We start from the raw sequence: 24,351 nt of genomic DNA, 5'->3' as shown, positions 1-24,351 counted from the left end.
CAAAAAGGATGAATTGAAAGCTGATCCCCTCTAGTCATTCAGGCTGCTTATTCATCTCTTCTCCTTTTCTACGCCAACACACCAAACGCTCTTTCTCTTTGGCGGCTTTATCCAAATCTCACTTACATAATCTTTGCAATCGCATAAGTTTTTTTTCCCTAATTTCTTATGTTAATTATACTTTGTAAAGATTTTCATATAATTTTCTTGGTCTATGATCTAAACCTTACATTTTAATCTCATATTGAAGAATTGAGGTCGAACCCCTTACACCCAAGCGGTAAAGCAGAAGTGAGAAGTCACCACTCAAGTTGCTCTCTCGACTCATATATACTTCCAAATATTTATAATTCCAAAAATGTTAGTCAACGATGAAAATAAGAAGAAATAGATGATGCTGTTGCGAATTTTAAAAGGATAATAGTATATCATATAGATAATATAATTAGGTTTTGAATGTGATATTTGTTTTGTTTCTGTGACACAACCCCAATTCAGAAAATATTAAGAACGCACGTACCCCTATCCAAATCACGTTGTCGCACAAAAGTATCAATTTTAAAATATTCAATAATTAATATTGAAACATACATTTTGTGAATTAGTTAGTTATATAAAGAAATATTTAGATAGCTTGTAAATTAATTATAGTAGGTTTGCTTTAACTCGTTTGATGCAACGAAACAAAGCTCATTCTCTGCATATGAAATGATGTTATGAATTTTTGCATGTTTTAGCTAACAACTGAAACAATATCAAATAGTACGAAAGGAAAGCCCGGCTCCAGTCCAAGTTGTTCAACAATAGTGGCTACTAGTGACTTAGAAATAGTATTAGCAAAAGGAGTAAATTCAAAACCAAATATATAATTCACATAAATTCTGATAAACAGTCATGTAAATAAATAAAAAGTGTTAAAACATCACTATTCCAAAATACCTTCTATAAAATATACGGAAAGACTATAAAGAATGTACTGAAAAAGTTTGAAAAATACACACATTATGGTGAAAAAGCAAAAGAATACAACACATTTTGTCAGCTGATATATATGGATCGATATTTCCTTGAATGCAATAAGCAGTAAATGCGCCTAACATATTCTTTCATAATATTTTTATATTCTCCCTTACTACAACACTATTGCTTTTCTCTCCTTTCCTACGAAAAAGATATAATAATGTTTTCATTTTCATACAAATCTTTTTTACAAAAAAGATTGAAATCTTCTTCTTATAAACGTCTCTTCTTCTCTCTTTCATCACTGCAAGAAACTTAAATCACAACTCTCTCTTCTCTCTCTCTCTCTCTCTCTCTCTCTCATTTTAATGGCGACCCAAGACTCTCAAGGGATAAAACTCTTCGGCAAAACCATAACATTCAGCGCCAACATCACACAGACGATAAAAAAAGAAGAGCAGCAGCAACAAGTACAGCCAGAGACACAACCTACAACCTCCGTTAGATCATCTTCATCGGATCTGACGGCTGAGAAGCGTCCAGACAAGATCATCCCATGTCCGAGATGTAAGAGCATGGAGACTAAGTTCTGTTACTTCAATAACTACAACGTTAACCAACCAAGACACTTCTGCAAAGGCTGTCAGCGTTACTGGACCGCCGGTGGAGCTCTCCGGAATGTTCCTGTCGGAGCGGGTCGTCGGAAATCCAAACCTCCCGGACGTGTCGGTGGATTCGCCGAGTTGCTAGGAGCTGCGACTGGAGCTGTTGATCAGGCTGAGCTAGACGCTTTGCTTGTGGAAGAGTGGAGAGCCGCCACGGCGTCACACGGTGGTTTCCGGCATGATTATCCGGTGAAGAGACTCCGTTGTTACACGGATGGTCAATCTTGTTAACTATTTTTTACATTTTTATTTGTCTTGTTTTCGGGTTCGGGTTTGGGTGGTTTTTTCTATATTTAACCCGTAAAAGGAAAGAACGTGGTTAAATTTGCTTTGCTTTTGATTTACTGGATACGTAGTACGTACAGGCTAGCAATTAAAACTAACTAGTTAAATTAAATTAATTAGTAGGTTTTTTTAATACTTGCTTCTCTACTAAACAGCTGTCGCTTTTTTTTTTTTTTTTTTTGTCAATAAGTTCTATTGTTTGAAAATTTCTAGTTGTAGATTGAAGCTCGTGGGATTTCATATTTTTCTTCTAAAAACAAAGACGGTGACGTTGACCATTAAATACGCTTAATACTTTTTTAATTAGTATTATTGCTCAATCTCATTAACCTGTAACAATTTAATTGTGCTGATGTTTGTAGCATTGCATCGTTAAAGTGTACGTAAAGTTAGTTAAATGATTATGGAGTATAACTTTAAACCAAGAAACCTCATTCAATTGGACATTTAAGTTTTCACTTTTCAGCTATAAACTGACAATCGCACAATAATGAGGACACCTACAAATCTGGAAATACGGTTTTTACTGTGTTTATGAAGAAAAAAAAAATTGAACATAAATTGGGACAATCTAAAATGCTGTTTTCCAGTTAGACCACTTAAGACAAACAAGTAAAGATCTTTCCAAAGAATCCTACTAATCAGGTTCATGGATGTATTTTAATAGACAGAATTTGTTTTTAACTTAATTTTCGAGAAACTGACTTGAGTAGAATCAGGTGAATGCTACAGAGAAGCTACTGTGATCATGCAATCACATAAAAGAATACGACAGAAGAGACAACAAAATCAAGACTTGTGTGCAAGTCATGTCCTGAGTTGGGAAAAGTAATTGTGGGTCCTGTGAATTGAGTTCTGGGTTGGTCAGAATTTATAAATGCTGGACGAAGCTCATAATAATCAATGAGTTATGAGGTAAAGGTTTGGGAAAACGAGAACACAAAGTTGACTTGTGAGGCTAATAGAGAAAGAAACTGCAAACAACCAAATGAACACAAATCCTACATTTTAAGCACTAAAGGAAAAAGTAAGAAACCATGACATAATAAGATCATAATCGAAACGAGAAATGGGCAACAATCCATACAGTTTAACTTTCTCCATTGAGAAGCATCAGTTTCTTTGTGTCCAAACGATATCTAAAACCGAAAAACAAAAGAGGGTGAAAGAAAAGACCGACGACAAACTCACTCACTCAGGACATGATTTTGGCAGACCGGACATAAAGGCTGTCAACGACCTTCCCCATGTTTGCAATGGTATCGAGAGTAGCCGAATAGATAGCATCAGCTTTTGGATCTTCGAATATGATGAGACATCCAGCTCCTTGATCCAATGTACCTGCAAATTTCTTGTCAAGAATCATCTGAGATAGCTTCTTCTCCACATGGTCGACTGGCAATCCAATCAGCTCAGCAATGTGAGCAATCTCAACTCTTGAGAAAGGCTCGATCAAACGACAAAGATTTTGCTCCAGAAGCGTGTCATAAAGCGAAGAGAGATGCCTGTGGACAATTGGGTCATCTTCAAGCTGTGCTTTGTAGTCACGGAGTGCGTTCTCAAACAATTTCAAGGACCTCTTTGAGTGAGCATCAGCGACTGCTTTCATGGCATCCAGGTCAGGGCCAACGTACTGGAGTCCAGCCTTTGAAGAGATTATTCCTGCAACATCATCAGCTTGGCTAACCATGATCTTGCACAGTAACATGTACTTCAGACTGAAAACCGCTCTTGGATCTCCGAGAGCATTGAAGGACTCAAAGGCTTCAAAGAAGTAGCTGTATCCGGTTTTGTAGTCCTTCTCTTCAGCGTGAAGAATCCCACTCTGCAGATCAATGGTGCCTTGTTGGGCCGGTGGGACATATATAGCGTTTGCAGCTGTCCTAGCTGCAGTAAGTGCAGCTTTTGCCTTGGGTAAATTTCTCAATGAGAAATGAAGTTTGCTCTCCAGCAAGTCAATGTCGACCAGAAGGAGCTTATCATCTAATCTCCTAACCTCTTTAACCAAAGTACTCAACAGCGCCAAAGCTTCAACATACTCCTTGTTCTCCATCAAAAGAGCAGCAAGCCTAGCCTCTACTCGCTGCCTGAGGAAAGTACGCTTCTCAGCACGGGTCCATTCCACCATTTCTTTGCAAAGAGTGATCTGGAGATCAGTTGTTCCGGGTATCTTTGCCACAGCATCAATGATCCCTCTGACGATTTTGGCGGTTTTCGCCTTGGGGATTAGCGAAAAGAAAGGCCTCAACTTGGTCAACAGCTTCCGGAGATCCTCACCTCTCTTCTCCTCAGTCAGTCGATCGCAGAGGTTTGTAATCGCTTGCTCCTTGATCCTTATAGCCTCAGGAGATGAAGAAGGGTCTTCTAAAACCTGGTAAAGTATCGAAATAGCCTCAGAGCTGTTGGCTTCTTGAGCCAGAGAAATCGTCTCTGTGGTAGCAGGATACGTAACCATTGCGGTGGTTTTTGTGCAAACTCAAATCCCTGCAACATCAAAGCCATAGATGTGTTTATACAAATGTTCAAAATACTTATCTTTTCAGACTTATTCCTACTCTTAAGATGTGAACAAAGTATTGATACAATAACAAGATAATCAGATCAAAGTAATCACTGCCCTCTGTATCTAATGATCAAGACAAGCCTAGAGATCTAACACATACAAAGCAAAAACAAGAACTGAATTACGAAGCTTAGTTCAGTAAGATGAATCACAGAGACATAGTTCAGTAATTTACTAACTACTCAGTTCGAATCATCTACTTTTTAAGATCCATTCAATTACCTACCAGCACCGCTCTGTTAGAACATAGTCGAGCTAATCCACGAATCTGATTTATCTCCACTAAGGTAAACCAAATCGAACAAAGCTAAACCCTAGAACTATCGAGAGAGAAAGAGAGAAGGAACCAGATTTGATTATTAAGACATCGAAACAAAAAGAACACGAAAACCCAGAAATAAATTAGATCCGATAGGCAGACCCATAAGCAAAATTAAACAAATTTCGCAAGAACAAGACTTTACCGATGAATCGGCAGAATCGTCGGGCGTGAGATTTTGGTAAAGCTTTCGACGGGACGACGCTAAAGAGAAGAAAAAAAAAAAGATATACGATATATTTGGCTTGAAAGAAAAGATAAATGGACAGCTTTTTCGTTAATTCTCAGTTTTATGAAGGGTATGTTTGTCATTTTCTATCAGGAATTTCGAATTTGGCGTCTTAAAATCTAGCGTTTCGGATGCAGCGTTTGTAACCAAACTCCCAAAGCTGCAAAAGATCTTAGCGCAAACGCATGTCGTGAAAACGCTTGTTTTGTGATTCAGGCCTAGTGGGCCAAACTAAAAGCCCAATACAATACAAAACTACGAATTACGAAAGTTATTTGATTGTATTTTATTTTTCTTTCTTCATCATGGAATGTGTTCTGTAGAGAAGTAATAAAAAGAGAATTTTACCATAAAAAAGGTAAGATTAATATTGGAAGGTAATCAAATCATTCTTAAAACAAGGAATTCCCAAAAATATAACAACAACAAAAAAAAAAGAATGTTGGAACACAAAAATATAAAATATTAAAAAAAAAAACACCGTTAAACTTTTAATATAATAACAAAAGGAGTCATCCAAAAATTAAAATTGTTGAGAGATGTGTATAGTAAAATATGGGGGTAATGCAATGTATATGTTAAGCTTAATTAGAAGGTGACGTCAGGGACGATTCCAAGCTCCTTGAAAGCTTGAGGACAATCAGCGAGAGGAGTCTTCCTCATGAACCCAAGTGGGTTAATGGTTCTAGTCTCGTTTGAGACAATGCCATCATTGGCCGTGAGACTGATCCTGGCTGCGTTTCTTAGGAACTCTTGGTTGTTCACTTCGCCACACTCTGGGTCAGGTGATTGGACGAGGACGATCTCGCACAATTCTTCCTCGTGGTCTCCCATTACTTCCATCTGGTAGTTTCCGGCACTGTCGGTCACAGCTTCTTTGGTTAGTGTCACTGTCTGGTTCTCACGACCCTTGCACTCAAGCTTTACCTTTGCCCCTGCGATACAAAACGATAACGTCAGTTTTTTTTGTTTAGTCTTAAACAGGACACTAATTAACCCTAATCAGACATGTCATATGTTTTGTGTGTATTTAATTTCAGCTATACCAATAATAAGGTGTAGCTGAACAGGACACTTATGAACCCTAAGACATGTCATATGTTTTGTGTGTATTTTGGCTATACAAATAATAAGATAGATTGCCATAACGCAAAACAATAATGTCTTTGTAATTAAAATGAAAAATAGATTTTTAAAAAAATGCAAAACCGTGATTAAACTGTTTGTTTTGTTCGAAAAAGTTATACAACTAGATTTTTTACATATATCGTAATGGGATTAATTTTGTATAACCAATATACATTTTTATTTTCCTATTGATTGTACTCTCTCATATGATCCATAAAATGAACTTGATTAGAGAATGTCCTTAATTACCTTCAAGGAATTTGCTGAGACGGGTCATGAATTGGACACGGCATGTGTCGCAGTAGACGGATCCCTTGATGTGGAATCGGTCGAAGTCGTCGGCATCAGCCGCGGCGAAGTTAACGAGGGTGGTGAAACATATGGCAGAGGCGAGGAAGACGATGAAGAATTTGGCCATTATGCCTTAATTCGTTTTCTTTTGTTTTTACTTTCTGTCTTCTCCTCTCTAGGTGTTGGGAGTTTATTTATAAAATTAGTTTGTGGTGCGAAAAAAATTGCAAGTTTCGGTTGAGAGGAGACGCTATGATAGATCCAACCAAATTTTTCCTTTTATAGAGAACAAATAGACAAAACAACAACGAAAAAACATTTGATTCTATTTCTATTTTTGGAAGTTGTTGTTTATTTTTGGTGTTTGTGTTCTTTAGTTTTTGTACGGCTGTGTATTCCTTGAACCCGATCTTTTCTCATTACCATCCACTTTTTTCTTTGCTTCTAATTTCTTCTTTATGGATTCTATCTAGGCCTTTTGTTTTTAAAATAAGGACGTTTCCTCAAATGTCAAAATTTGAATGTATTGTTTATAGTTAGACGTTCATTAAAAATTCAGTTGGGGTGGAAATACACTAGAACCAAATGATAGTTTACGTAGCATAATGATTAATTTGAGCCACGCATGAAAGTTTTTTTGCATAAAAGAATGACACAAGAAAACATGTAGATGGAAGAAATTTTCCAAAAGAAATTGAGTACAGGAAAGAGTTTTCAACTGAATCTGTAATTTTGATTGGGGAAACAAAAATTTTACAAGACTTAAACTGTTGAGGATCTACTTGAAAAAAAAAAAACTGCAGGGAAACCTGAATTCTATAATAATATCTTTCAAGTGTTGTATCATTGCTTGGAAAGCTAATACAAGAAAATCATGTACAGATGAATTTGAATTGTACTTGTCTTTGATTTGGCCAGCCAAAAATATGATCAAGAACGTTTTCTTGATCTGCGCTGATCTCCCCGAACTGTATAATAAGAGAAAAACATGTATGGTTCAAATGTTTCGGCACACTCAACACTTAACCGGTTAAAACACTCGACAGCTCACGATTTTATAAGCTGGCGGTTATAAACGTGGACGACTCTTGCTGTTTTATGCTATCTGCAACATGCGCAACAACTCCAGCTCCTGCTTTGTATAGTCTTTCACTTTTCACCTGAAACAAGACCAAAATCTCTCTTAAAGTCCATCTCTGAACGAACAAAAGCTCCAAAGTGAAGATGTTGGAAGTTTACGTGAATGTTGTTATGTGCTAAGTAAGGCCAGAATGTGGAGTGGAAGCTGACATCAACTTTCTTCCACCCTAAAGTCTGCAGACCGCGGATCATTTCCTCTGCCAAAATTTGTATAAATTGTTAATTTTTTGCTGATTTAGAGGAATCAGTCAAATGTTTGGGATTAAAAAATAGCTTTTTCCTCACCTTCCACGATTTCATGATACTCAAGTGTGTTCTGAGGGCTCGGCGAGCTTTGTGCGGCCTCCTTGGCTTTAGCAGCTTCTGGAGGGAAATGAGCTCCGTCTGATGAAAGAGGTGGACAGTATTCTACATCGACAACATGCTTGTATCCATCCAGAGACCGGCGTGGAGGCTGCGTGCAATATGAAAACAGGGGAAATCATATCTGTCAGTATCAGATCTCAGTCTTGTCAGCTAAGTAGTTCTGAAACTAGCATTTGGCAGTTTAAGCCACAAGAGCTTCTTGCACAAAGTGAATACCTACCAATCTTCACTAAGCTATCTGAGATAAAACTGCCTGAATCTATACGGACAATTGTTTCATTTCGTAGATTCTTTATAGAACAATATGTCTGCTGTAGATCGGCCTGCAAATGCCAAGATTAATACTGTTGTGGTCCTGCCATTGATCTTCAAGTCAGGGAGAATTTGTTTTACTCAGGAAGCCCTATGCTATTGAGCTAGACTGGACACAGTACAAGGGTCTCAATACGTGAGATGATATTATTCCTCCGTGATAACTCATTACACCAAAACACGGGATCAATTCACCATCATTAACATTTCACAGCGAGCAGACTATTAATATTGATGTGTCCCATTTTCTAGCTACTGTACTATAAATTCCAGAGTTGAGATCAAGGTATGTCGAGGGAAATTGAAAAAGACATGGGATAATATTCTAGATAAAGGTTTATTGCTTCAGGTCAAAGTAAATGTACCTTGAAAAGTTCAGTTTCTCTCCTTATGGAAGATGTACGCCAACCAACCATGTCTAGTCGGAGTCAAAGGAAACATATAGGCAAACAAATGTAGACAAAACTAGGGATCATGACTCTAAACGTTAAGCATCAACAGAAAGGCAGAGGATACGGTCATAAGATACATTTGCATATATGATGCGGCTTCGAAACGCCCCCAGAGACGATCTGCCAGACAAACCATTAGGATTTCAAATAAGTAGTTAAAGGGGTATAATTATTTAAATTATTACGAGCATGACTCACAAAAATTTCAGATCATGACTATCAGATGCCATCCTCAAAAGAAGAGGTGGTTTATCAGCTTTACCATCGGTGAGGAACAACTGGCTACCAGTCCGACCAACAAAGAACGGAGCTATCGGTGCAGCAAGTTTTTCTAGAATAGGAACTCCCAACAGAAAAGGCAGCTGACAAGCAACTCCACAGAAAAGAAGAAAAAATGAGATGGAATTTCCAGGAACTATCAGTTAATATTCAGCAGTCTAGCTCTAGGAACCAAAAACCAACAAGTGCTAGACAGTTTTGTTGAAATGTATGATATCTGTCTGAACACAAGTAGGAAGTATAAAATATGCACGTGAATAGCCACCAACATATTTCTTAACTAAGTACATGAAACATCTACGTACAGGTACAACGAGATATACATGAAACTCTCTGATTCCAGTTCTGATATGAGAAGAAGAAGAAGAATGAACCTGCTTTCTGCCTCTCACTCCTAGATGAGGTGTTGCCAAGGTGATGAAATTAATCGGTTCGAGCCCAGCGATCCTGCCTCGCAGAAGATTTCCAGATTTAGAGACAGTACCATCAATGGCTTGTGAAATTGCTGCTGAGTAAAGAACAGCAACAGCATGTCTAGCGAATAAGCCACCGAGAGAGTGGGCCAAGAAGGAAATCTTTTTTAAGCTCTTGCTCTTTTGGACAACTTGTCTAACCTATTCCTCTCTCACATCCAGAATGGAAGAGATATCAGCTGATATACTGAAGTTAAGGACTAAAAAAACCCAGAAGTATATAACAAGTGGAATGGCATTGTAGAAATTTATATAAGTCTCACCTCTTCTGCTAGTCGTTTTCCAGCTCCATCGACCCCGCCAAATGTTTTAGTGAAGGTATTGGAAGAACTTGCTGTACACGTTCAGGGAATGAAGAGTAAAAATTAAAAGCATTATACGTGTGATCCACGCATGGCATCAAGAGTGGAATAACAAATACAATACTAAAGGCCAGTAAGAGAAAAAGGAGCTGTGGTCTTAGAGACGAAGAGATATGAAAAAATTCCGAGAATCTTATCTATGGCACACACATTGCTGCTAAGCTAAGGATGAAATAAGAGTTTGAAGTACTTTCTATTGGGTGCCCACACATGCATTCAAAGCTAAGTTACCAACAAGTACACAACTAACAGAGGATATAACAAAGCTGAAACCAGATGAGAGTATACCATAAATCAAGAATCTTCTGCCAAGGCGTCTTTTCATCTCAGCTTCTACGTAGAGCCAGTCACTGGGACTGCAAGTAGTAACAATGTCTCAGTAACTTTGGAGTCTATCGATTATAAAATCCGGAAACCATGAGATCATACCTGGCCAAAATACCGTGAACAAGAACAAGAAGATGATCAGGTTCAATTTTGTCATCATTGTCGCCTTTAGATAGCGAAAAATTACGTTGAGCTGTGGCACTCATTGCTTGAACCCTCCTGAGTCCCTGTTGTTGGTTCCAGCTTCTGCTTAACCCCCCTGCTTGTGAAAACAGAGAAAAATCAAACAACAGAATACAAATACGAAAAGCAGAACAGAACACATTCTTTGACCAAATAAAATCATACTGTCACACCATTTCAACTTGGCTTTTTTCACAATCGTCGACCATCTCAAATTGATATATATATATATATATATATATATAGATCCTAAAACTACTACATCTTTGAATCGAGAATTCCTCAGCTCTCTAAAAAATTATAAAAGCCAAATTACCGAAATCGAAATTCAAAATATCAGAGTAACCACAGGAGCACGAGGAGGATGAGGATGACGACGGCGATGAAGAAGAAGCAGCAGCTAAAACGACGCCGGAATACTGCCGTCCTCGGTTAGCGAAACCACCGCCACGATCCTCCGGTAAGTATCTACAAGGAGGTTGAATCCAAGAAGCCGTAGACATAACTGAAGAGAGCTTCAACTTATATATATACTAAGAGAGAGAGAGAGAGAGAGAGAGAGAGAGAGAGAGAAAGTCAAAAAAATCAGAGAAGAAAGATCCTTGAATCACGGTTTCCTCAGAGAGTGACGTCAGCTCCAGAATTAAACATGGCTCACTACGTTATCTTCTTCACAGAGACCCATGCTCCCCTCTCTAATCTTCTTCGATTCAATTCAATCTATCATCATCGACCTTAGCCAATTTCTTTCTTTCTTTTATTTTTCCTGCGAAATTATAATTTTTTTAATTTTATTTTACTTTTTTTTTTTAATAAATAAATTATTTCGGGTGTTTTTAAGCGACTCAAGCACGTAGAATATTTTTTATATTCAGAAGAAAACAAAAATATTTACAAGTGGTACTGGGAATATATATATTATTAATTTATTATTGTTACTTTGATTTTTGGTCAAGTTTATTACAAAAGATAAGTTATATTAATTTCCCAGATGAACATCACTACAGTTTATGTTGCGATGTATATATGTATGATCACTTTATACTTCAATATAAAATCATCTTACTGAATAAGTTACATAACCGGATAAAAAGCATGTCGAGCTATACCACAGATTCCTTCAGGCTTCCCAACATTATCTCTACGAATCCTTATGTAACCCTTTTCTCCCCAACTCTCACCCCAAGAGTTCTTAACCAACCAGTACTTCATCCCATTGCTAGTCCCGTACCCGACGATCGTCATTATATGATTATCCACGTTCCCGCACTCCAAATCACTGTACACTCCCTCTTTGTAATTTTTGAAACTGCTACTATGCGCGTCAATGTACACCGAGACGGGCTGTCTTGCTACAGCCCTCAGCAACGCACGCTCGTTCTTACTTCGAACCTCTTTGAAACCTTTGATCTGTGTGCCGGGTACGGGTCTTGTGTTGGTACGGCAGCTCCCCGTTTCCTCTTTGTAAGGGTAGTCCGCATTTGATGATATTCCTCGGTTCTTGATTATGTACTCGAAAGCAAACATCACATGTCCCCCCTTGCAAGCAAGGTTACGTTCGTTACAATCTATAAGTTGCTGTTCGGACAATGATACGAGTTCCTTGCCGGAAATCTTTAATAAACCTTCCATCGCTGCAGTCGCTGCGAACGCCCAACAACTTCCTGCATGCCCATATAATTATCGTTTGATTACGAAACAAGTTATACAGTAACCACAAACCTAGAATGGCAACCCTAACTTGGGGAGATTTGTATGTGGAATGATCCTAACCCTAACAAACTATGTGCGGGTATATTGGCCTAGTGTTTGCTTATAATATATAATCACGGTAAGCTTACCACATGGTCCTTGACTTTTAACAGGTGTTACAGCTCCTTCGGTTCTCCAGTCTTTGCTCTTGTTTTCCACATAACTATCGACTGTATCGTTCAAATTCCTAGATGGCTTCGTTTCATTAACCAGCTGTTTGGATAGTGAAGCTACGTTCATGCCTCCAAGGCCGGTGTGGGTGGCAAGAAACTCTTCGTCTGTCAAATCTGTGAACTCGTTGACACCAAGTTTGTAGCTTTGGTTCCCCATATTATTGAAGTTCTCAATGAATTTCAAATTTTCCTTGAACACGTTAAGCCTCATTTCTCTCTCGGATCCATCCTTGTAAACTCGAGAGAATTGAATCATCCATTGCTGGTGGTAATTAACAGTGGATGGTTCGTGCAAAGTGATACGAGATGTAGCTTGAGAGATCATTAATAGATCCATAGAACAAACTATAAGACCCACGAACACAGACAATACCGAGACCATTTTGGTATTGGTGAATAATGTGTAATGGGCGCTTGTGTTGTGGGGTGTTATAGAAGTGAAAATGGGGGAGAAGGAACAATTTATAGGGATGAGAGAGTTCATATATATGTTGCAAAGCAAATTGATGAATTTCATATATACATGATCTTCTGAGGAACAACTCTATCTAATATTCCTTTTAGTAGCTAGCATGCAAGATAACTTGCCATTCTTTACATGCATAGATGAAGTGCTTGATAGAATAGAAATATTCAGTTAACATATTGATTGATGATATCTTGGCAAATATGTTAATTGAATATTCATATTCTATCATGCATGATCTTAGGAGGAACAACTCTATCTATCCCCTATATATTAATAGAGAAGCACTCTCACAAAAATCCGATGTGTCGCGCCCACATAGCTCTTGTGTCTTTTTTTAATAAATACTCTTACATCTCATTATCATTTACATAAATATGTCATTGACAAATATAAGGCAACTAGGTAGTAGAGTTCATATATCATTTACGCGGGATTAATTGTTATTATTATTTTTTATATAATTGATTATCTTAAGGATAATATTTTAAAATCATTTAAGTGAAAATCTATCATGTCTTTTTAAAAAAAGTCTTCAATATTTGATCAACTAAAAAGCCCAAGTGATTTTTTACTATTTTCAAAATAAATATTTAAATATAAAATATTGAATTACAAATGTAGTGATTTGGATAATAAAAAAATATGTGTGATAACAATAACCAATTGAATCATTTATATATTAATTTTTGATATATATATATATATATATATATATATATATATTAATCTTACTGATGAAGATGTTATTAATATTAAGTTGATTTTGTGATTTGCACAATTTAATAAAAATTATGGTAATTAAATCATCTTGATGGTAAATTAATGTAAATAATGTGGAATTAAGAATTAAAACTCAAATTGGCTTTAGAGCTATATAATACTGACACATCAGCTTTTTGGCCAAAATATTTCCCTATTAATATATAGGGGATGTTCTTTTAGATTAGTTTTAAAAAATCAAAGATTTAATCAGCAATTAAAACCCAGAAATGTATTTAATTATCAATTTCATAACATTTTTCCTATATATTAATAGAGAAACACTCTCACAAAAAGCTGATGTGTCGCGCTCACATAGCTCTTGTGTCTTTTTCTAATAAATACTCTTACATCTCATTATCATTTACATAAATATTTCATTGAAAATTATAAGGCAATGTTCTTTTCCAATTAGTTTTAAAAAATCAAAGATTTAATCAGTAATTAAAATCCAAAACTGTATTTAATTATCAATTTCATAACATATTTAATTATTAGAAGTAAATTACATTTCACAAACAATAAAAAAAAATTATTCATTTATTTACCACTTTTATACATTTATCTCATTGCATTTTTAAACTTAGGATTAGTTTAAATGAAACCGATTAGTCTAAAAAATATTGTTTTATCTATTTAATGGTATAGTGATGTAGATAATAATGTGAAACATAAAATATGTGAATTTGCTTTTTAGAAACACAAAAATATATCAAAACTTTATACACCAACTTAAATTCTTTTCCAAGTTCAAATATTTCATGGGTGAAACTTATTTTACAAAAAATAAACGCAAATTTGAATAAACGGAAAAGAAACCTTACTTACATATTTTGTTTACACAAAGAATCTGAAATCTTAAATAATAATTTTACTCTGAACTAATTTTTTTTTTTCAACCTAACATTAATTAAATTAAAATAAAACTCCTAGATTGGTTGCCCAAACTGGAGGAAAGTTGTTTACAAAAATCGTGTCCGACAATAACAATCTAGAGGAACGAGCTAAAAAATCCACCTTCACATTGGACGTCCTTGAGATTTTGGAGAGGGTGAAAGGAGGCAAGGAGACACTAAGCACCTGGAACTCATCAAGAAGCATAGAGAAAGCCGGCCACTCCTCCGGGGCTTGCACCAACGAAATTAACTCTGCAGAATTCGTCTCGAACCTCTGGCAATCAATGCCACTAGAAAGGATACACTCCATCGCCCATAATAATGCTTCCAGCTCCGAATGAAGCGGGGACGCACTGCGACGTTGACATCTGGCACCCAAGACTAAAGTCCTATTCTCGTCATCACCACACCACCATCCTAAACCTGAGTTTGGTTCCGTAGATTTCCACAAACGATCAACTTGACAACGAATCATCATCTCCGGATTAAGCAAAGGTTCTGTCGAACCAGGGTCAACCCTTGCGGTTATTTGGGCTTCCTCCCACCACAATTGTTCGCGTAAAGCCTGAGTAATAATATCTATTGGCTCTGATTGTAACCCTTGGAAAACTTTTTTATCCATATCCTTCCATAAGGACCAAACCAGCCACGATATCGAATTGTGAGTAGCTCCTAAAGCCATAGGGATTAACCCTTTACCATATATAAAATCTAGATTTGAATAGATCGAAACAAAGGGGAACTTGTCCGTGATTGATCCATCAAAAACTGTCTCCCAAACCCGACGGGAGTGAGGACACTCAAATAAAGCATGATTAATAGACTCCACCGCTAGATTACATCTCTTGCAATCCGTATCACAATTAACTCCCCGAGAAGCTAATCGCACCGTCACTGGAAGTGAGCCAGATGCGATCTGGCAGAAAAAGTGTTTGATTTTAGGTTGTACCGGAAGATTTCAAGCCTGAGCCTTCAGGGCATTACAGTTTGGACCGAATTCCACTTCAGCCTTCATAGCTTGAGCTACCTTATAACCTGACTTAACCGAGTATCGACCAGATTGTGTATAATGCCACACCAGTCGGTCTGGCTTAACAAATTTGCTAATAGGCAAACTCTAAATAGTTTGAATATCCTCCGGATCCATAAATTCCTGGAGGATAGGTAATTGCCACTCTCTAGTCTGTGGATCAATCAAATGATTTACCATTAGATTAGGATGTAGTTGTGGTCCCCTACCATTTGCAGGTCGAGGATACTGATCAGGAATCCAAGGATCATGCCAAACCGAACTGTTAGACCCTGACCCAACCGTCCATCGGGCACCCCTTTCCACTATATTTTTTTGTTGAAAAAATACTTCTCCACCCAAAGGAGGGTGAATAAGGTTTTTTTTGCCATTAACGGGTGTTTATTCCTGAAGTATCGACCTCTAAACACTTGAGCTAACAAGGAATTTGGAAACTGGATTAAACGCCAATACTGTCTAGCCAATAAAGCATCATTAAAAGTCCCCAAGTCCCGAAAACCCAACCCTCCGTCAGACTTATCTCTACACATTTTATCCCAAGCCACCCAGTATAGCCCCCGATCCTTCCCATCAGAGCTCCACCAGAAATTTGATATAGCACTCGTCAATTTGGTCGTTAAGCCTTGAGGGAGTTTGAAGCAAGACATAACATGCGTAGGGAGAGCCAAAGCCATCGACTTTAGTAGTACTTCCTTCCCACCCTTAGATAAGAATTTTGCTGTCCAGCCATTTACCCGGTCATTCATCCTATCTCGAGCGTAACCGAAGACTTGAACTCTCGATCCTCCGAGACTCAGGAATTCCCAAATAGGAACCCATACCCCCTTCCTTGGAGATGCCAATGACATATTTTACCCTATCCTTTACCTATGAAGTCACCTTTTTACCAAACATAATGGAGAACTTATCCAAATTTACCTCCTGACCGTATGATTTACCATAGTTACCTATGATATTCATGACCGTTGAACATTGTTCTTCATCCGCTTTACAGAAAAACAGACTATCATCTTCAAAGAGCAAATGAGAAATAGGGGGCGAATCACGAGCAATCTTAATACCCGTAATTTTATCCTCCCTCTCTGCCTTTTTAATATTAGCTATCAAGACCTCAATACAGAGAATAAACAAGTAAGGGGATAAAGGATCCCCCTGTCGCAAACCCCGTTTTGGCGAAATGGAGCCACGGGGTTCACCATTAAGCAGCACTTGATAGGAAACTGAACTCACACACCACATTATCCAAGAAATCCATTTTGAATCAAAGCCTAACCTAATTAAAACCGCCTTCAAGAAATCCCATTCAACATGGTCATAGGCCTTACTCATATCCGTTTTGAAGGCCAAAAAATCCGACCTGCACTGCCTATTGGTCTACAAACCATGGAACATATCTTGGGCCACCAGAATATTATCTGTAATTAACCGACCATAAACAAAGGCCGATTGTGTTTCAGAAATAATCAAGGGCATAATCTTCTTTAACCGAAAACAAAGAATTTTTGAAATTATCTTATAACTCACATTACACAAACTAATAGGCCTGAATTCTGCCATTCTTTTTGGTGTTTCGACCTTTGGGATCAAACAAATATTAGTTTCATTAAGTCTGGGATCAAACATACCAGTCTGAAAGAAATCCCTAATCAAAGCAACCAAATTACCTTTAAGATGAGGCCAAAACCTCTGAAAGAAAAGCACTGTCATCCCGTCCGGTCCCGGAGTTTTTTCCGGATGCATTGCAAATAGAGCCTTTCGAACTTCCAGCTCTGAAATATCCTTAATCAACTCCCTATTCATACGCTCTGTAACAAATGGGTTGACCTCTTCTACCATCTCTGAAATACCACAAACCTCCGATTGTGCAAAAAGCGTATTAAAATAAATAGAAGCAATCCTTTCCATACCCTGACTCGATTCATCCCAAACATCTTGTTGATTAAAAATTCCTACAATCTTATTCCTAACCCTCCTCTGTTTAGTAGAAGCATGAAAGAAACTAGTATTCTTGTCGCCAACCCGCAACCAGAACTTTCGACTTTTCTGTTGCCAATACAATTCCTCATCATGATAGGCCTCTTTTAGTTTTTTTTCTCTATAATGTGAATATCCGCTTGCGAAAAGGAATCGTGTTTCTTGGCATCCTCTAGAGCCGTCTTCAGTGAAGATATAAGAATGTTACTATTCAGGACATTCTGTTTTCTCCACCAAGAAATAGAATTTCGACAATTTTTAATTTTATCCACAAACCCCGGAATTCTAAAATTTCTGGTACGATTCCACCTTGTTTCCACGGCCCCAGAAAGCCCCTCTTTCCCCATCCATCGCTTATCAAAACGAAATTGACGAAAACGTCGTTCCCGATATCGCACAAGAAGCTAGAATATGATGATGATCAGAACCTATCTATCTCTAAGTAATCCACTCGCGAACAAGGAAAAAGCGAATACTCTGAATTAATTTTCCTACAGGGTGTTGAAAAAAGGTTATATATTCAAAAAGACCAAAATTCAACAACTAAGGAAATAAAATCCCGTTTATTCAATAAGTTGCCTTTTATCCAACAGTACAGAAACGGCCTTGTTTATATACAATGGTGCATGACAAAAACCGAACAAAATGTTTCCACCCACGTACACTAGTTTTTGAAATATGAAGATCGATCACATAATGCTGCAGAAATGAGGGTTTTCCTCACTGAACATTGAACTAGCGTTCTCGTTGATAAGACCCGAATAAGGCCGTTCCTGATGGTATCCGTGGTCGTGTCCGTGGTAGCCATGCTTGTGGTAGTTGTAGGAACTCACTTTCTCACCGTTCTCGGACATGTTGATTCTATTGCGAAACTTCTTCTTGAAGTACCTATCGTGATATGCATTAGATTCGGGGTGGTAAGGGCACGACCACAAGCATACATCTCTCCCTGTAACATTCCTTGCAACTTTCAGAACTTTCTTCTCATCCGCCGAACCAGTCACTGTTACTCTCTGCTGCTTCATGTCTATATGAACATCGCGGACTCCTGTTCAATCCAAGACTTAATTATCAGGTTTCTTGGGTAACAAGAAAACTAGTACTTTAGGATCTTTAACCCATATTTACTAATTTAATCACCCGTAATCTTTTCAAGAGCTTTCCTAACTTTGTTCTCGCAACCAGGACAATCCATTGGTACTTCCATTTCCACTACCTGCATAAACATACACATGTTCAATAAACGAATATACGAGTATTCATGAAAACTGAGTAGAGGAAGTTACTTACCGTCGTCATCTTTATGTTCTAGCGCGAAGAGACCTTATAAATTAGACTTAACAGTTTGGTCGATGGATGCCTAGATGATAAGCGCAAACTCACATGCATATATATGCATAACACCAATAGAGAACTTAAGTGAGAAGATCTTTGAAGGTCCATAAACTAATAATTTTGTATTGTTGCTTCTACAGATATATATTGTGAAAAATACATGGAAACTACCTTGAAGTCAATAGCTTATGTGACTGCCGGTTTCACACTACTAGCAAGCTATAGATCTACATAAATATTTATATGACAAAACTTGAAAAGGATAATCATGATTTGACATCCATTTATTTATCTGCCTACATCATAATATGAGGAATTTGTGTTTATTTTATCCTCAAACTGATTTATAAAACTACACAAATACTATGGAAAATAGGTATAAACGAAACATATTGATATAGCTTGTTTAGTTTGAAACTGTAGTAATTAATACGATAAAACTGATATTATACAATCGTATTACTAACAATTCTCTAAAACTAGACGAATCTATGGATTATTGTCTGGACTGGTTTAATATAACTTGTTGCCATGTCTGATTATGTTTATTCAATTTTATATTTTCTTCCAAACAAAATTTTACTAGTTAGTTAGTATAAAATCTAGGCTGGATAATGACATAGCAACCAATGAGCTACGTACAAAGCTTTACATATGTAGTTTTATAATCTTGACTTTGACTAAACCATTATCTGGTAAGCAAAAAAAAAAGTCTATCTGGTAAGCCTATATCAATGAAGTAATATTACAAATATAATGGAAAAGTTACAAGATCTTTATAAAATAGTTAAATACCTTGACTATTAGAGTAACCTACATTTTTTTTTTCCGTCTCAATGATTCATTGATATTTATAATAATTTCAGAGTAAAATACAAAGGCTGACAAGGAAATTAATCTTTCCGGAGACTTAAGCCGGCGAGTACAAAACCCTCCCGGAGACTAAGACCAAACAAGGTGAGCTAAGGGGAAACAATCCAGACAGACAATTACACAACATCCATTCACTTCCGGAACAGAATCAAGAGATCCAAAAAAGAAAAATTAAAACTTAGATCTTATTAAAACAATTAAAACAAATCTGAGAATAGAAAAAACACACAACGGTTTAAATTGCAAGAACCTCCTTTACCACTAGTTAGAACCGAATGAGCATGCCGTGCGACCCTTTATGTTGCTTTAAAGAGGAGCTACCGGGGGCGGTGAGACACTACCAAAACCTAGAGACCATTCAGGAGGAACGACTCTTTAAAAACAGGAAGGAGATCTCGATCTGCGTTGGTAAAGAATCTTCATCAGAGACAGTGAAGTAACAGTTGGAGACTGCCTCAGCCATAAAAATGGCCAGATCTGAGGCTAAACTTAACGGAAAGAACAAGAGCCAAGAAGCTAAACCAGGGTTAGGAAAATCGAAACTTAAAAAATCCTAGATCTGAAAATCAAGATTTGCTGCCGTTGGATACACCGATAAAAGATAAAAGCAAAGATAAAATAAAGGGAGAAAACCAAATCTAGTGCTGAAGAAGCCACCGGAGCTGGTTAAACTAAGCGGCAGCGGCGGTTTTTGATTAAAGAGAAGGTCGAGAGTTTTTAGGTTTTTTTTAGAGAGAGGGTGCTTGTTAGCTGTAGAGTAACCTACGCTCAAAGAATCAGTTTGTAGAAATTGATTGATGTTTGATGATATATTTATAGTAAATTTCTCAGTAAAACCTAAAACAACATAATTCCACTATAATACTTTTTTACAATGTAAAGAAATCAATAAATTGAAAACTAAAAGTTAATTTTTTAAATAATTTAATCCTGTGGGTCACTGACCCAACTAATCTTTACTAATTCAAGCTTTAGGAAATCCTTCTCCAAACCGAGTTCTGTCTTTCTTCACCTAATTAATTTATCTGCTACTACATTAGATTTACTAGGGCGACATTACATTTGTGTATAATACACAAGAAAAGATCACAAAAGCTTTCACAAGTCACACACTGTAAAGATAAGAGTATGGCAGACAATAACAAGCCTGCACCACGTACCGCCGGCGGTTCGAGAATCCAACGTCGTCCAGCCGCCACCAAAGCCAATCACCGTGACTGTACAAAAAAGATAAATATGGGCCGGGAGTGGTGAAGGTAATGAATATGTTCATGTTATTTTTTGTGATAATTTTTTTTTTCATTTACGGACTAAAATATATATATATATATATATATATATATATATATATATATATATATATATATATATTATGGTAGAAACAAGTATATATATAAACTAGATAAGGGTCTGCACGATGTGCGGGTATTGAGATTGTTGAAGAGAATAAATCCTAAATCCTAAACAATTTTTTAAAAATATAAAAAGAAATTTTATTTCTTGAAGTAAATATATAAATAATTTTAGTTATAGAAAAACCATATTTGTATTTACCTTCATACATTTTTTTTATATATATTATAACAATTATTACAATAATATAAAGCTAAATTATATCCCACCAAAATCATATTTGTATTTACCTTCATACATTTATTTATATTTTTATATATTTAATATATTATAACAATTATTACAATAATCTAAAGCTAAATTATACCCCTACCAAAACTTTTGCCAAATACTCATCATTAAAAATATTATAACTATCAAATTTCAAAAACGTTTCACAACTTATTACAAAATATTTTACATGCAAAGAATTCGTCAAAGCAACATATAATTTAGTAATCACATACAATTTTACTGTATGTTTCACCATTAAAAATATGCTCTTAAACCCTAAATTATTTTATTGTTAAAGTATGTTCTTTATTACTACCTATAAAATGTATTTTAAACAAATTAAACAAATTTTATGTTTCTTGGTATAAATATTGTTCTTATAATTACTAAAATTGTATTGTGACATAATTTCTTTAACCATTAACTTTTTTTACTCCAAATATATTTTGGATGAACAACTGGTGAAAATTATCTACTCTATTACAATTTTATGACCAACCCAATTAAAGTTGAGAAATTGAAAGAAAGTTAATATCACATAATAAAAAAACAAATTTGAATATTGTAATCATAATGGTATATATAAAGCCTTAGATAATTCAAATATACAAAATAAAAACTTTATAAACAATCCAAAACATGATATATGTCATAATCACGTTAAGGATCGATTCCTTATTTACTCCTCAGAAGTATCGCATTGTACCGAAACTACTTAGAACTATGACCTCATCTCAAATAATCTCGAATCATAAGTTCTCAACTTATTTCTAACCGAATCAAAAGTTCTCATATATTTCTCTATATACCTGGATAAACGGTTTACGAACCAAATTCGATAGAAACCCACATAAATCAGGTTTGATACCAATTTTAAAACGGTTTATCGTTCCAACTTCCCAAATTACAAAATCGCTACCAAATACATCAACCACCGACTAATCTTTGAAACTTATAACGCTACAAACCGTCGACCCATGCTTGAAGTGTAGCTAGTTTCAGTCGCATATGAGGTTCATCGGTAAGCGCCTTCTCCATCATAACAATCTGATCAATATTCATAATGGTTCTATTCTTTTTCTTTGCTGACTTTTCGTTATTTTCACAGTTTTGGTTTCCATCTGTAGTGCTCATGTTTGAAAATTGTAATTGAGTTTGATACATTGGAATGAAGTATTCCTCTCTCTATATATAAAAAAGATCTGAGAGAACACATATCTTTATATTTAAATTCTTTTTCTTTTAAGATTAGGCCAAAGAATTCAATATAATGTAGGATTGTTTTGTATAAGTTTAATTATTGTAATTTTTTTAGGATATTTTTTTTTTTTTAAGATTAGGCCAAGGAATTCAATATAACGTAGACGATTCATTTCTCTTTAAAATTACAAAATTGTATAATTTAATATAATTTTTAATTATTATTTTAATAATCTACAACATAATAAGATTTTGACACATGTCGCGATCTTATGAATTAGTAACTTTTGAAATCATACATTCTATAATAAGATATAGAGGGGTGTATTATTTTATTTTTAGGATTAACAAAATTTGTTTTTAATATAATAAGATTACAATTATCTTATTCTTCGTTTTACCAAGCTTGGAAACTGTTATTTCTGATCGATACTAACTCTGATCGTTAAAATTGACACATGTCACGATCTAAGGAGTTACTAACTTTGATATTTAATCGTTAAAATTGATATGTGTCACGATCCGGTGAGTTTTTAACTTTGATCTCTGATCGTTAAAACTAACATGTGTCACGATATGGTTTGATATTTAATCGTTAAAATTGACATGTGTCACGATCTGGTGAATTTTTAACTTTGATATCTGATCGTTAAAATTGACACGTGTCACGATCTGGTAAGTTACTAACTTTGAGAACTAAGGTTTATATAATAAGATAAATATATTTTACTTCCATTTTATTTTCTATTTACTTAAAAAAACTTTTTTACTTAAAGTTTAATACAAGTGGTGTAAAACTGCCTAACATCATAAAAAAAAAATTATTACATATAATTAAGTATTTGTAATTAATTTCACCGATAAGATTTTATATTTATGTAACATCTTACATATATTGTTTAATATGAAAATTAAAGTAACAAAAATATAAGCAAAACAAATATAAATATAATCAAAACATAAGTAAAATTTTTTATGTATGTGTTTTATAATAAAAAAAATAAAATAGACTCTCAGCTATCATATCATCTGTTTTTACTATTATCACGTTAGCATTTTGTTAGTTCATTAATAAAATTTGTTCTTATTAAGTTCTAATACATAATATAAGTTCTCAAGTTTCATATAGTTTTTTAGCTTCCTTTCAAACACCTAATACATCATATAATTAATATAAATAAAATATTAAGAAATATGAAAATGGATTCATATTTAATACTATATAATTATTTTCTTTGTCTCTAAAGTAGATTGTTAATGAGATTTTAATTAATAACTTAATAAAATTAATAAACTTTATCTATTAAAATTGAATAGAATGACACATGTCAAAAAGTTGGATTTTGTGATAAACTTGAGACAAGTAGCAGTTTTTCAAAGCTTGGATTTTGTGATAAACTTACTTTATTATCTAAGATATGTGGCCTCTTGTGAACTCCATCCATCATGAATATATATTTAGGTTGAGTGAATACATTCTATTTTTCAACTTTAATGGTAACACTTGCATCTCCATAGAAGTATGATCTCCATATTCCAAGCCCAAACCTTATTGTAGCCATCTCAGATCATACATAAGGTCATTCTGCTCATGCTTCCAAACATGTCTTCCCTTCTTGCATCAATATGCATCTTTGCCACACGCAAATCGTTCATATAAATGATATAAGGTTGATCAGGTTCGTGAACGTGATGAAGTCAAAGCTAACTTTAAGTTTCGAGAAAGCGTCCTCACATTTTTTGCACTTCTAAAAAAAGGGCACATTCTTGCTGATAAATAGGTCTAGTAGCTAGTTTAACTAGTGAAACAAATCTCTTACAGAACTCCTCATGCCATCGCCTATAATCTGGAAAACCTAGCTATAAATTTTTTGAATTTCCTGTTGAATATGGTTTCACCCCTCCTTAGCAGGCCTCCAATCTGGCCCAT

General features: G+C 35.6%; 7 protein-coding genes across 9 annotated transcripts; 1 reads left to right on the top strand and 6 right to left on the bottom strand.

Moving 5' to 3' along the window:
• Nucleotides 1–1,094: 1,094 nt before the first annotated feature.
• On the top strand, nt 1,095–2,045 carry LOC104776951 (dof zinc finger protein DOF1.5). The gene has a single exon (XM_010501132.3). The coding sequence runs from the start codon at nt 1,329–1,331 to the stop codon at nt 1,854–1,856; it is 528 nt and encodes a 175-aa protein (XP_010499434.1). The 5' UTR covers nt 1,095–1,328; the 3' UTR covers nt 1,857–2,045.
• An 891-nt stretch (nt 2,046–2,936) lies between these two features.
• On the bottom strand, nt 2,937–5,185 carry LOC104776949 (26S proteasome non-ATPase regulatory subunit 11 homolog). Its single transcript, XM_019243717.2, has 2 exons — nt 4,938–5,185; nt 2,937–4,394 (listed from the first exon to the last, which is right to left on the bottom strand). Exon 2 carries the CDS (start codon nt 4,363–4,365, stop codon nt 3,106–3,108), a length of 1,260 nt encoding a protein of 419 aa, XP_019099262.1. The 5' UTR covers nt 4,366–4,394; nt 4,938–5,185; the 3' UTR covers nt 2,937–3,105.
• A 178-nt stretch (nt 5,186–5,363) lies between these two features.
• Nucleotides 5,364–6,707, bottom strand: LOC104776950 (pollen-specific protein-like At4g18596). The gene is made up of 2 exons (XM_010501131.2): nt 6,399–6,707; nt 5,364–5,956 (listed from the first exon to the last, which is right to left on the bottom strand). The coding sequence occupies exons 1-2, from the start codon at nt 6,565–6,567 to the stop codon at nt 5,610–5,612; spliced, it is 516 nt and encodes a 171-aa protein (XP_010499433.1). The 5' UTR covers nt 6,568–6,707; the 3' UTR covers nt 5,364–5,609.
• A 531-nt stretch (nt 6,708–7,238) lies between these two features.
• On the bottom strand, nt 7,239–11,093 carry LOC104776948 (uncharacterized). 3 transcript variants are annotated; one of them, XR_015592023.1, is made up of 13 exons: nt 10,651–11,093; nt 10,254–10,410; nt 10,113–10,180; nt 9,726–9,796; nt 9,364–9,603; nt 8,909–9,072; nt 8,775–8,830; nt 8,624–8,676; nt 8,167–8,269; nt 7,866–8,034; nt 7,680–7,777; nt 7,492–7,600; nt 7,239–7,408 (listed from the first exon to the last, which is right to left on the bottom strand). XR_015592023.1 is itself a non-coding variant. In XM_019243716.2 (12 exons), the coding sequence occupies exons 1-11, from the start codon at nt 10,835–10,837 to the stop codon at nt 7,496–7,498; spliced, it is 1,368 nt and encodes a 455-aa protein (XP_019099261.1). In that variant the 5' UTR covers nt 10,838–11,093; the 3' UTR covers nt 7,239–7,408; nt 7,492–7,495. The 3 variants fall into 3 exon arrangements, 1 of the variants encoding a protein (XP_019099261.1); XR_015592022.1 differs by having other exon boundaries at nt 7,239–7,600; XM_019243716.2 differs by lacking the exon at nt 8,167–8,269.
• A 139-nt stretch (nt 11,094–11,232) lies between these two features.
• Nucleotides 11,233–12,972, bottom strand: LOC104776947 (ananain-like). The gene is made up of 2 exons (XM_010501129.3): nt 12,176–12,972; nt 11,233–11,998 (listed from the first exon to the last, which is right to left on the bottom strand). The coding sequence occupies exons 1-2, from the start codon at nt 12,774–12,776 to the stop codon at nt 11,409–11,411; spliced, it is 1,191 nt and encodes a 396-aa protein (XP_010499431.2). The 5' UTR covers nt 12,777–12,972; the 3' UTR covers nt 11,233–11,408.
• LOC147946837 (uncharacterized) lies at nt 12,944–16,261 on the bottom strand. Its single transcript, XM_087507273.1, has 4 exons — nt 15,814–16,261; nt 15,591–15,718; nt 14,568–15,299; nt 12,944–12,991 (listed from the first exon to the last, which is right to left on the bottom strand). The coding sequence occupies exons 1-4, from the start codon at nt 16,259–16,261 to the stop codon at nt 12,944–12,946; spliced, it is 1,356 nt and encodes a 451-aa protein (XP_087363399.1).
• Nucleotides 16,262–17,931: 1,670 nt separating this feature from the next.
• Nucleotides 17,932–18,753, bottom strand: LOC104757239 (heavy metal-associated isoprenylated plant protein 29). The gene is made up of 3 exons (XM_010479967.2): nt 18,678–18,753; nt 18,528–18,603; nt 17,932–18,435 (listed from the first exon to the last, which is right to left on the bottom strand). The coding sequence occupies exons 1-3, from the start codon at nt 18,684–18,686 to the stop codon at nt 18,077–18,079; spliced, it is 444 nt and encodes a 147-aa protein (XP_010478269.2). The 5' UTR covers nt 18,687–18,753; the 3' UTR covers nt 17,932–18,076.
• Between the last annotated feature and the right edge of the window lie 5,598 nt (nt 18,754–24,351).

The sequence above is a fragment of the Camelina sativa genome, chromosome 3 (genome assembly GCF_030686135.1).
Source record: "Camelina sativa cultivar CO46 ecotype springtype chromosome 3, ASM3068613v1".
NCBI classification, from domain to species: domain Eukaryota; kingdom Viridiplantae; phylum Streptophyta; class Magnoliopsida; order Brassicales; family Brassicaceae; genus Camelina; species Camelina sativa.
This window is presented reverse-complemented; position numbering and strand designations above follow the sequence as displayed.